The sequence below is a fragment of the Crinia signifera genome, chromosome 8 (assembly GCF_055691185.1).
Source record: "Crinia signifera chromosome 8, ASM5569118v1, whole genome shotgun sequence".
Taxonomy (NCBI): Eukaryota; Metazoa; Chordata; class Amphibia; order Anura; family Myobatrachidae; genus Crinia; species Crinia signifera.
In genome coordinates this window covers 43,641,103-43,654,496 of record NC_139224.1, presented here as the reverse complement: position 1 = coordinate 43,654,496, position 13,394 = coordinate 43,641,103, and the positions used below count along the sequence as shown (strand labels likewise).

General features: G+C 44.0%; 1 protein-coding gene across 1 annotated transcript in view; it reads left to right on the top strand.

Annotated features, from left to right (window-relative positions):
- Nucleotides 1-13,394, top strand: part of DNAH12 (dynein axonemal heavy chain 12) — a 93,568-nt gene that overhangs the window by 32,179 nt on the left and 47,995 nt on the right. Inside the window, exons 22-34 of the mRNA XM_083158176.1 lie at nucleotides 759-939; nucleotides 1,033-1,173; nucleotides 2,656-2,739; nucleotides 2,818-3,006; nucleotides 3,726-3,845; nucleotides 4,438-4,626; nucleotides 6,091-6,242; nucleotides 7,316-7,454; nucleotides 8,901-9,067; nucleotides 9,183-9,438; nucleotides 9,582-9,881; nucleotides 11,288-11,466; nucleotides 11,903-12,095. Coding sequence (XP_083014302.1) covers nucleotides 759-939; nucleotides 1,033-1,173; nucleotides 2,656-2,739; nucleotides 2,818-3,006; nucleotides 3,726-3,845; nucleotides 4,438-4,626; nucleotides 6,091-6,242; nucleotides 7,316-7,454; nucleotides 8,901-9,067; nucleotides 9,183-9,438; nucleotides 9,582-9,881; nucleotides 11,288-11,466; nucleotides 11,903-12,095 — 2,290 coding nt within the window. The remainder of the gene's footprint in view (nucleotides 1-758; nucleotides 940-1,032; nucleotides 1,174-2,655; nucleotides 2,740-2,817; nucleotides 3,007-3,725; nucleotides 3,846-4,437; nucleotides 4,627-6,090; nucleotides 6,243-7,315; nucleotides 7,455-8,900; nucleotides 9,068-9,182; nucleotides 9,439-9,581; nucleotides 9,882-11,287; nucleotides 11,467-11,902; nucleotides 12,096-13,394) is intronic.

The following is a 13,394-nucleotide window of genomic DNA, read 5'->3' as shown; positions in this document are numbered from 1 at the left end:
TCCCCTTGATAAATATATATATAGTAAATATTGCTTGTACATGCATTATAATATACCAGATTAATAACAGCAATGCCCTGTAGCGAATACACCACAGTCCTGCTCAGTATAATGTATTATTCAAGTGCACAGTCTGGAACCTGATCCCTAGAGAAGGGGGGGGGAGGGGGGGGCACCATGAAGTATGGCCCACCAGGAGATTCCTCTTTCCCCCTATGGGCCAATCCAGCCCTTTTTAAAACTTGTTACATAACTTATTGTCAGCTGCTCTTATTAATAGTGGGCTGATTCAGACCTGATGGCTGCTGTGTGTATTTCCCCAGCGGCTGATTATTAATACACTGTACGGCACCAGCTAGCGAAGAAATCCTGCTGTTAAATCTTTATTAGCCGTTCACAAGATGATTGACAGGAAGCAGGCACCTGTGGGTGTTAACGGGCCATTTAGTGGGAGTGCTAAAAAAAACGAGCGCATGCCAGAAAAAATTATAGGCGTGCCCAGAAAATGCTAGGCTTGCCCAAGCGTTTTAGGGGAGGATGTGTGACATCAGCTCCAGGCCGGATATGCCTGTATTCAACGCAGCCACCAAGTACGTCCAGGGCTACTCCTAGCTTGTGAAGAGCCGCTGCACATTCGTTCAGCGGCAATCAAGCCAGAATTACCCCCCACCCCGGGTTTGGGCACGTGGTTTACACTTGGTCTGTTCTGTATACTGCAGGTTGGGTAGCATAGCAAGTAATGTGTCTGTGTATTTCAGGTTTATGCTGGTTGGAGAACCATTCTCTGGGAAAACCAAGGTCCTCCATGTCCTTGCTGATACCCTATCCCTTATGAATGAACGGGGATGTGAAGAAGAAAAAGTTATTTACAGGACTGTGAATCCTAAAGCCATCACTATGGGACAGTTGTTTGGGCAGTTTGATCCAGTGTCACATGAGGTTTGTCTGTTCATAAAGGGACATTATGTTATGAGCAGATTTCTAATGAGAAACAATATTCATAGACCAACATAAACCTTTGTGTCATTGCAGTGGACCGATGGAATCGTTGCCAACACATTCCGGGAGTTTGCATTATCCGAAACTCCGGAAAGGAAATGGGTGGTGTTTGATGGACCTATTGATACACTGTGGATAGAGAGCATGAACACAGTGCTTGATGATAATAAAAAGGTAAAGTAATGACATAACGAGTATGGGCCATTGGGTTAACTCAATTGAGCAGCATGACCCTCATTCCAACATAGTAGAAATAGATAGTGTGGCACAGTTTCTATTACAGTGCCACGGGGTCACGAATCGGGAAGAAAAGGTGCAGGCAAACACGGTGTGATTTGCACTAACCTGCTAACCATTGTTAATATATATATATATATATATATATATATAGTCAAAATCAATAGCCCAAATGGTGTATATACATCTCCGATGTTTGTTGTACTACGCATGCATAGAACCCACAGAAGTCAGGTAAGTGATAGTCTGCAGCCGTTTTTGGTTGGAAAGGAGCAGCGACAGGGACCGTTTTATAAAACGGGGACATGTAAGGCCTGTTTTGTAGCCATGCCGAGGCCAGTGGCTGCATCATCTGACACAGCTTTACTCACCCCGCAGCATGAAAACATCAGCCGTCCTTTGGTAAAGCATAGAATGTAATGTCTGTATTATCTATTAAAGTGGTTCCCAACCTTTTTTCTCTCCCGTACCCCTTGATTAAGCTTTTCATTTATAAGTACCCCCTCCTCTCAATTTGAACTATCCACAATACTTACAAGTGGAGTGGAAGTGAACGGTATGTGTGTCCTTATATTAAGGAGTAGCTGAGGAGTAGTGTGTGGTCAGGAATTGAGTCCCTCTGTGTCTGGCAAAAAAGATGTATTCACTAGGAATAATCAGGCGCTTAGCAGTGAGTTGAATCTTTAATAAAAGCTGCTGCTCAATTGTGGGGGCAGTCACTCCCCACTCAAGAAAAATGGGAAAGAAAGAGACATGCACTAGGCGAGTCTAGCAGCGCTTGTATCAATGAACAATACCAAATGGTTAGAAAGGTATAACAGATTTTACTTGTTTTAAAATGCATGCAAGGTACAATAATACATATGATATATACATAAGAACAATACAGTATAATATAATAATCAGCCTCTGTGTCTGGCTGCTGGATGTGTACTGTCTCTGGGGTTCCTGCTAACGCCTGTAAGATTAATGCCACTGCTTCCTCCACCTGTGGCAGCGCAGGTAGCTCCCAGTGAATTGCTGATCGGGCAAAAACATAAGACGCTAATGACGATGCAGATCCATGGCAATGGGAGACTTATCGTGGAGACTTCTTCTTCTTCCGCCATTACCAATATTATTTTCAAGTACCCCCAACTGGTCTGCAGAGTACCCCCAGGGGTACTAGTACCCCAGGTTGGGAACCACTGGTCTATTACATGATTCGGTTTGAAGTATTTTATTACACTGGGATTTTTCTTGTGCGTACTGTTGTTGCATCTTGGCCTCTTTCAGTACCTGCCACCCATTGTATGGATGGCATGAGTGTAAAATCACACTTATTACACTACAACTACAAGTGTCTCCAGGAGACAGAAACATGCTAAATCAATAGTTCCACCCAAATGCCCATTTTATATTTTCTTACTTTGTCCCCAGCTGTGCTTAATGAGTGGCGAGATCATCCAGATGTCACCTCAGATGAGTCTCATCTTTGAAACAATGGACCTATCCCAGGCATCGGTAGGTTTACCGTTATCCTATAATAAGAATCTTCATCTTTGATATAAACTTGGGATCTTACAATATTTTATTCCTCAGCCTGCCACTGTCAGCCGTTGCGGTATGATTTACCTGGAACCCCAACAATTGGGCTGGGCCCCATTGGTCAAGTCTTGGCTTAACACTCTTCCCGAGGCCCTGAAGAAGAAAGAACATCTTGGTCTATTAGAGGGTCTCTTCGACTGGCTCATCCGACCTCTATTAAGATTCCTCAGGAAACATTGCAAGGTGCGCTATTGATATTGGCATTAGCGGGGACGGATTTAGGTAGAGGCCATCCCTAAGCATAATACGATTGTCCGACGTCTGCCAACACACATACTTTGGTTCCCTTCCCCATATCATGCCGCTGCTGGTCTTGAAGTCTCCAGACAACCAACCAGTGCAGCCACATGCTCACCTCCCACATTACAAGTTGCTGCCCCCAACCCCCTTTCCCATTGCTGCTTGAAAAAATAGTGCCTATCGGTGCTCTAATGCCGGTTGACCCTGCTGTGCATGTGGCAACTCTAGACGTGTGCCTCACATGACTTGTGGGAAATCCACTATTGGTCATTGGTTGATCAAATTAAATAACTACTGTAGCGCATTCAAGAATCTCTTTCTGTCCGGTTGTAGAATGTATTGCACCAAACTGTAGATAAATTGCATGGATTTATCATCCTCAGAATATACCAGTCTTCATGAGCAAAAATACATATTATTTTTCTCCCCTGAATTGGACTCGCATGTCTGTTTCATTATATTGTTCACACAAACAGATCAATCTATGTTAACAACTAACATCTCGTGGTGTCCAATTTTGCCGCCTAATTTGCCCATTTGCTCATATTTAATATTTTGTTTGTTCAGCTTCAAGACCACCACTGGATGATGACGTAATAACACTTAGTAATATTGTGATGTTAGTGTATAGTACGTATATAACCCATTGTTTCCCCGGACAGGAGCTGGTGACCACCAATGACAGTAACGTGGTCATATCTCTCACCCGACTCTTTGAAATGTTGATTTTTGACATGGTAACAGAAGACCCAATTAATAAGAACATTCGCACCTGGATTATGGTAAGATCCTCACGTCATGGGCCACAGAACTCATACACAGCATGACCAGGGCTCAACCTGACTAATCTGTCAAAATCCAATAGTCAACCAAATATGGAGGGAGATTTAGTAAAGCTTCTAAAGCAAATTGTGATCTAATTAGATTATGGGGGGTATTCAATCTGGGATCCAACTGTCGGTACGTCAGTGTTCCCACTGTGGAGTTTTGGAAACTGGGCGTGTCAGCGAAAACGGTCGCTGATTGTCATATAATGGCCGTCAATTCAATAATCCGCTGTCGTTTCCGACAAAACAGATCCAACTTGTTTTAAGGTCGGATCTGTTTTGTTGCAATCGGCCTTCAATGCTGTCGGAAACGGCAGCTTTGAAGGCAAAGGCCGCTATTTCCGCAGGTGGAAATAGCAGCTGGGATTGAATACCGCCCATAATTGCTGTATCTTCTATAAGGGTGCAAATACATTAAACTTTAGGTCATAGCATTATTCATTTGTGGATCCAAAGAGCCTCTTGTTAGAGAAAATGCATGGTGACTAAACACAGCTATGTCCGCTGACTCTTGGCCTTTATTTAGTATATGTCCTTCTTCCACTAGGCCTGTTTTGCGTTCTCCGTGGTGTGGTCCATTGGCGGCTGCTGTGATACTGACAGCCGAGTCAAATTTGATGCTTTCCTCAAAGAAATCATATCAGGAAAAAATGAGCTACACCCGATTCCGGTGTCTGTGGGGAAATGGGACTGTCCATTTGATGACAAAGGCCTGGTCTATGACTATATGTATGAGGTAAAAAAGTTCCGGAATGTGGACAGGTCTGTGCTGACTGCAAACAACAGTCATTCCGTGTTTCTTTTATCCATGGAAATTCAGTGCAAGATGTTATTTTTTTTTCTCCCCAACATGTTGTGGTGCACTTGTGGCAACTGGGCAACCGTATGGTGGCAAACATAGTAAGCTATCTGTGTCAGTTTCATATCTGTTTCTTTGTTTACACATACATCTGCATGAATAACCTTATTTACTGAATATTGTTATTCATTAGCATGAATGGGAGCTATTTTCTTTCCCAAATTCATTCTGGCATTGTCCGTTCAACAAGATATGTACTATGCATACTGTCAGTCCAACGATTGGTAAGATTTATGCACAAATTATCTTGTACATATACACTTACCAATCGTCCGCCCAATATGTCTGGCAGCAGAGCCATTATAAAATGCCCGCCCACTTGGGACATCAATTAATTCTGGGGCTGATCTACCATCAGCGGGTCACCCCGTACACACAAGCAAATGTGCCGGTATAGCAGTATGACCCGTGCTGCAGTGCCACCCTCATGTTTCTGTGTCACAGACATATCGGCTGTATACACAAGCCGATATATATATTGTTGGTCGGCTATACAAGCGATATATGTGTACCCAGGATTAGACCTAAAATTTTTTTTATTTGGATTAGAATGAATAAGAAACCAGTTAGATGCAGGGGTGCAGACAGGTTGGCCAGGTCCCCGGTAAAATGGAGGGGGCAAGGCCACGCCCCGTGAAAAACAAAAAACGAGAGAGAGAGGACAGGCTGCTTCTGCAGCTGTATCTCTCCCCAGCTCAGCACACGGCACTTAGAAGCATGTGCTGAGCTGAGGAGAGAGGCTGTGCTGCGGCGGGACCCGGGCCTCTCCAGCAGACCCAAGCCCGGGTAAAGACTACCTGACCCACACACACACACACTTAATGCTACTGGTTAGATGCTGATGTATATATTCAATATTCTCATCCTTATTTGTGCTGTTGCAGACACCTGCATTCCAATACATTTTGGGTACATTTTATTACCACATCCGAGACTTGGACCCTTAGAATGTTAGACTCATCTGATATTAAGGTTGTGGATGTGGTGGGAAAACACAAAAATTATGCTAAAAAAAAATCTTATTTAGTTGATGCTTAATTGCAGAGTTTACTCCAAATAGGATTAGTAATGTTTGGAGAGCGTCGGTGAGTGGCACTAAAAGTCTCAGCAAGGCAGCTCCTCTCATTACATGTAGTTAGGGAGAGCAGTCTGCCCCCTTTATATGTTTTAACATCATGTTAGTATTCTTACTTCCTCAGCAGGCTCAGTAGGACACGTGTTGCGTGGAATTGTCCTACTTTTGCTGTTATCAGGATGTGTCTTCTCTGTTCTATAACTTTTAGCTCCAGCTATTATTTCCATTTCCAGAGTGTTTTTCTAACAGCTTGTGGGTTTTTTCAGCTAAAATCCCGGGGACGCTGGGTTCATTGGAATGATTTCATCAAAAGCACAAACATTGGAGACAAAAACACCAAAATCCAAGATATCATTGTACCAACAATGGACACGGTCAGATACACCTTCCTCATGGATATGTGTATCAAACACACCAAGTGAGTGATCTATTTATCCAAATATACACACCTGCAACATCAGTGTTGTCCACTATAAACAGCAGAAAGATGCTGTCCTCTGTACTTGCCTATGGCCTGAATATAAGATAAATGCTCCTAGTTATAATTACAAACTAGTTGTACAAATCTGGAGAGTGGTGTTTTATTGTAGTAAGAGGATTTGTGAAGTGAACTGGTACAAATATTGCTGCACCTGTATGATGGACTACATGAGGGTAAAAGAGTCTGGGTCTTACCTACTTTTCCCCCCTATCTTTTGCGAGGGGGTCATGTGGTTGGTGCAGGGGATTGTGGCCAGTGGGAATATGCGCTCTGTGTGGGCGTGATGACATGATTGTGTCATCTTGGCTCTGCCCCCTGCTTTACATTGCCGTAAAACGGGCATTGCATAGTGGAGGCTGGGGTTATGATGACACCAATCACATCAACGGGTCTCCCCATTTGTGCTCTCCAAACGGGTAGCCAAGTTAGGGGATCCGTGCGGTCCCAGGGGATGTGGAACACTTGCCCACCTTACCGGGGGGGGGGGGGCCAGGAGGGCCACCTGACTTTCTGAACCCTCCCGGCCATTCCGGGTAGGCAAGTATGGTCTGGGTAGATGATCCAAATGGGCTAAAGGATTGTGGGGGAGGGGTCCCTGGGCTAGTAGTACTACTGACCATGTGGACATCTTTGGGAATAGTAACCTGTGGCAAGCAGAGCATAGAGCGCCACCTTGCCTGAAGCGTTGTGAGTGAAGTGAGCCTGTGAAGTACATGACAGGTATCTGACTTTGAGCAGACCTTGCCCCTCCCCCTGTCATCGAAGGTTACCTGACTTTTTACATCAGCCATCCTTAAGCCCACATGAATATAGACTCAGCCAGTGGGTCTGTGCGACCATATACCCTGGCCAGGGAGCATTTGGAAGCCTCAGTGGAAGCCTACACAGTTCAAACTAATATGCAGCTGACCACTAGGTGGAGCTTATAAGTACATACAAGTTACATTAAATGATGCCGAAGGCATAACATATACTTTTGGTATCTAACAAACTATTATCTCTTTCTATAGACCTTTATTATTTGTGGGGCCGACCGGAACAGGAAAATCTGTTTATGTTAAGGACAAATTAATGAACAATCTGGACAAAGATAAATTCTTTCCCTTCTTCATCAATTTTTCTGCCCGAACTAGTGCCAATCAGACTCAGGTACCGTATATGTAGTTTTGTTTCAGAATCTTTCTGCCTCTTCTAAGTGGACATCTGCACCATATTCCAACCTAACCTTCTCAAGAACGTCTGGGTTCAGGGGTCAGCCTACTTCCTCTTAGGCCCTTCCTGGGGGTACAACAACTTTTTCCTGGGTGCCCAAGCACCTTACTGTCTACTGACCTCTACTCAAGGCCCTATGTTCAGGGGTTCATGAGTAGAGATCAGGAAGGGCTTAGGCTTACCCCTGCTTAAAAGAAACCTCTATGTGCATATAGGGAATGATCACCAGGTCAGTGTGGTGATATAGAGTGCCCGATGAATTATTAAACACTCAAGTGGAGTAAGCCTTCCGTTGGAATGTAAAGAAGCCTTAAAGGGTTCTACTTAATAGGACAGCACTTTTTGTGTGAATTTGTTTTTGTGTTTGTTGTACTGGGTGTCGTAGGCCCAGAGATACACATGATAGCTGCAGTCAAAAGGTCGCGATTATTTTGTGGTAAATGATCTTGTTGATAATAAAATTGGGACTGACATCGTCTTTTTATGTGTCACAGCTGAGTCTTTACCAGCCCAACGAATACATCCCTAATCTACCACTGTACATAAATAGAAATTGGACATTTGTGCAAACAGTGTATAGCATTGAATATAGAATTATATATTGTGACAAGGAATCACATACACTGGACATAGATGAAGTCTGGGTCTTTATTTTGTAGCAGGTAAACAGAATACTAGGCTAACAGCTTGGCAACCAAGGTGACAGCATTGCACTCCAAAGCACCTAACGTAATATTATATTACCAGCCTATCACCCAGCTGCTTTTCAGCACTTAGAGAAATTACCTCCTGCTCTGGAGACACATGTGACAGGAAGATGGTTTTCTTTTTCTGGATGAGAAAAAAAAAAAAAAAAAAAAAAAAAAAAAAGAAAACCATTTGCCAAATCATCCGGATCGGTCACCGGACAAGTGCAGCAGCTAGCACCGCGCCATCCCCAGTGCGCAGGACCCACCCCAAAGAAAAAACCCACATGTGACAGGAAGCCACAGGTGCTGCTAATCAGCCAAACCTTGATCACATTGGTTTAGAAAACCTGGATTGGATCTTATTTTCCTGCTGCTGTTCTAAAACCTGGACTGGATCTTCCACATTACCCTCATGTAGAAATAGGCTGTCCCTGCCACAATATATTTATCTAAGCAAAGCTATTATGGCTTAGAAATGTTTATTCCTACAGAACATCACTAAACTTTTGAAATATTTTATACATTATTAATCAAGCTTAGGGCTGAGCTGGCCAACAGGCACACAAGAAATCCCAGGTGCGCCCACATGCAAGCCCATCATGCCCCAGACTAACAATAGCTAAGTTAACTGCATATTGGATTCGCTTGGTTTGTGGTTTCAGCAGTTGTATTAATCTGTCAATAACTGTCCTAGAATATTGTCATGGACAGACTGGATAAAAGACGCAAAGGAGTGTATGGACCTCAGATGGGGAAGAAATGTGTCATATTTGTGGATGATATGAACATGCCGGCATTAGAAAAATACGGTGCACAGCCACCTATTGAGCTTTTGCGACAGTTCTTCGACCACGGGAACTGGTAAGTGTTATGATGAAATCATTTTTAAGCTGATGTTTTATGTTTTTTGTATATTATTCCTTCTTTTTATTTAAAATGTGTTCTTACAAAAAGAAAATGTTTTCACAACCTTAAGGTATGACCTGAAGGACACCTCCAAAATCACACTGGTTGATGTGCAGCTAATTGCAGCAATGGGGCCCCCTGGTGGTGGGAGGAATGCAGTGACTCCACGGTTTTTGCGTCATTTTAACATTTGCACTATCAATGCCTTCAGCGATGAGACCATGGTTCGCATATTCTCTGCTGTTGTAGCATTCTACCTAAGAAACAATGAGTTTGCTCCTGAGTTCTTTACAGTTGGGACTCAAATCGTCAACAGCACAATGGAGGTGAGCAAGAGTTACCACAGATATTTATTCATTATTGTATATTAACTGCTGTTGTATGTATAAAGTCATAAGTATAAGTATGAGCACATGACATTGAACTAACATCTTCAGCTTTCACTATATGTTATTTCATTTCATGGCAGGTATACCAGAAAGCCATGGAACACCTGTTACCCACCCCTGCTAAATCCCATTATACATTTAACCTGCGGGATTTCTCCCGAGTGATACAAGGCTGTCTGCTCATCAAGAAAGAGTCGGTGGAGAATAAGCGCGTCATGGTGCGACTGTTTGTGCATGAAGTCTTGCGAGTGTTTTATGATCGTCTAGTTGACGATGAGGACAGGTCCTGGCTCTTTAAATTAATAAAAGATGTTGTGAAGAATCATTTCAAGGAAAATTTTGAATCTGTCTTTGAGCACCTAAAGCAAGGAAATGAGCCTGTGAGTAGTGAAATATTTCTGCTCTATTGCTGTTTACCTTACTATGTTTTAACAATCTATTGTTTTTTTGCTGACACATTGTTATTTAAAAGTATATCAGAAAACAAAATTTGTAATAATCAGGTTTATAAAGGATGTCAGTGACTGATAATACAATGCGTACAAATTATTCAGGTCCAGAATAATTGGTGTAGCAAATCCGATGTAACAAAAGCCTAACGCTGCTCTTCTCCACTGTGGTCCCACTGGTGGCCACAGGAGGGAGCCTGTCAGACCTGCTAGCCGCACCCTACATGGTGGTATGGTTCCGCGATGCCCCCCTTACCCCTCATTAGTGCAGGAAAAACGCTTAACTCTGATCGCCGTGGGCAACTTCACTTTTTTAAGCAGTCTGCTGCTGCATTTCGCTGTTTCACCTTCTAGCTTAGCTTGCTCTGTCTCCCTGAGTCTTCATTGATGCATTACCGGGAGGAGGTGCAGCAATGCCGAGCCTGCCGAGACTACAGCCATACCTCCTGCCATTAATGTTAGTGACCCGGCTAGGACAGAAGATGGGACAGTACTCTATACGACAGTAGACTGCTTGGAAAGGAGAAGTCATACTCGGGGATCTGGAGTTAAGCCGTCACCCGCTCCTCTGTCATGTTTGGGGAGGGGAGTGGACAAAACTACCCCATTCCCCGACCACCCCCCCTCTCCCTTTATGTACTGACACCTCTGGCTCCTGTGTGAGTAGCGACTGCACTCCCCACCCATAATCCGGCCCTGGTGTCCATCATCTTGACAGGCTTCTAACTAGGACTATTAATAATTTAGTCATGTAAAGATGGTGACATATTTTATTGACCAGATATTTTTTTTTGCACCCCTTACTTATATCAGATTTAAATGAGAATGAGTTTACAGCCAGTCATAGAGAAATGTTTTTTTCAAAACTCGGAGAGTGATAAAGTACCAACCAATCAGCTACTGTAATTTTTCAAATGCAACCTACAAAATGGCAGTTACAAGCTGATTGGTTGGAACTTTATCTGTCTTCAAGCTTTTGATAAACACCTAGACTTCCCATGAGATGGCTGGGCGTTCTATTGCTAATGTGGCCATGACGGCGACCATCGAATGATGTGGGCGTTCCCCTATGCAAAACAAACATCCACTTGCAGCCAGTGCAAAGGAACGTGCCTTGCAAATGGTGGGCCGGCGTGCCACCATTCGCAAGGCGGGGTTAGGTTGATTCACAAGGATGCGTATACACATCCAAGCAAATCAATCAGAATAACTCCCTCAGTCTCAAGCCTTATAGTATAATACAGTTACAGACTTCTAATATCCTTATAAATGACAGTAGAGCCTGCGGTTATATAGTAAGTAATAAGTGACATAGAGATGTTGCTGGAATATTGCAGTTCTCAGAGGAAAACATTAGAAACTTGCTATTCGGTGACTACATGAACCCGGACCTGGAAGGAGACGAGCGGCTCTACGCTGAGGTACCAAGTGTGCAGCACTTCAATGACATTGTGGAGAGATGTCTGGAAGAATACAACCAGACCCATAAAACTGGCATGAACCTTGTTATATTTAGGTGGGTACCACAACAATCCTTTGTTATGCTGCATGTCTGTGTGTAATACGGCACATGTGGCACTTTACCGCCCAACCTGACTGCCGATACAGGGTCCAATAAGTCGTCTAAATGCTTCAAACTATTAGGAGATATCTGATTGGTTATAGAACCAGGAACTTGTTTAGTTGAGATTGGAACCTTTTATCTTTTGTGTAATTGCTCAGAATATTAATACATTGCTCTCTCTCTTCCTTAAACTAATTCAGACTATTTAGACTTTCTTAGAATGATATAAAGGATAGTTCAGGGAGGACGGCATAACTATTACACAGCGTGTTATTTATGGATGATTCCTATTATTCTTATTACAGTATTATAATAATATAATATGTAACTTTTTTATTATGTATAACTCCTGTAGTCATTGACATTGCTATGTGTTTTCTGGTAACAGGTATGTTTTAGAACATTTATCTCGGATTTGCCGGGTCCTGAAGCAGCCAGGAGGTAATGCTCTGCTGGTCGGAGTTGGAGGGAGTGGGAGACAATCACTAACCCGTTTGGCTACTTCGATGGCAAAAATGAACATCTTCCAACCAGAGATCTCAAAAAGTTACGGCATGAACGAATGGAGGGAAGATCTGAAGGTGCGGACCAAACAAAAGAATATATTTCCTGGGTTTTGCTATTGAAATGTGGTCTGAATCGGGGTTGGATTGTGGTGGCAGTGGTCGGGACTCGTGCAATTTACCAGTCCTGGTCCTGGTCTGCAGCGTAACTGATCTACTCATAGAGTAACAATGTATTATTTCACGGCACAGTCTGGAACCTGACTCATAGGAAGGAAGAGGTGGGGACCCTCAGACAGTGTCCTGTCTTCCCGTGGGTCGGTCTAATCTAGGTGTGGGTTATGTAGGTACAGAAGCAGATTATAATACAGTCTGTTGGGGTGGTATAAGGGTACCTGAGATGGGAATCGGTCAACTATTAGACCACACTTAGGTCTACAGTCATTAGGTTGACCACGGAAGGTCAACATGAGCCAAGTTCGACAGGGTTAAAGGTCAACATGGGCCAAGGTCGACATGGTTTTAGGTCGACAGTCATTAGGTCAACATGAGTTTTTCACTGTTTTTGAGCCTACATGTGCCGACAGGCGGTATTTCATGTCCTACCATCCACTAGGGCATGGTGGGAGAATAAAAAAGGGTGCCGAGCGTAGTGAGGCACCATGCCCGAAGCAAAGCGAGTGTTGCGAGGGGCTGCGGTTCAACTCCAACTGTGTCCATGTCGACTGTGTCGACATTCGGGTAAAAAAAAAACAGTGAAAAACTCGACCTAAACCCATGTCGACCTTGGCCCATGTCGACCTAAAGTCAGGTCGACCTTGACCCATGTCGACCTTTAACCCGTTGACCTTGGCCCATGTCAACCTTCCGAGGTCGACCTAATGACTGTCGACCTAAGTGTGGTCTAACAGTTGTACCGTAACCCCTGAGATACCTTACTCACCCTTAAGGCCCCCATACACTATACGATTTTGGGACGATTTCATCCGATTTCTGCACTTTGGGCCGATAACCGGATGAAATCGCCCCAAAATCGCAGGTGTGTGATGTATGATCCGATCCGATGCGCGGTCCCGTGCGCATCGGACCGGATCAGGGAGGTCGGACGGTCAGCACATAAGATCATCCGACCTCCCTGTATGCTATGCATATGCCTGTCCACCTGTCAGGCATATGCATGCAGACACCGGGGGGCGGGGGAGCACGGCGGGCAGACACACTGACCTGGCCGGGCAGCTGTGATCACAAATAGCAGCGCTGCCGCTGCGGGACGGGATGCACAGTGGCGGCTATTAGATTTTTAAAATCCCTGTCAAATGACCGGCCGTTCTGTGATTGGCTGAGAGCTCTCTCAGCCAATCACAGAACCGCCGGTCA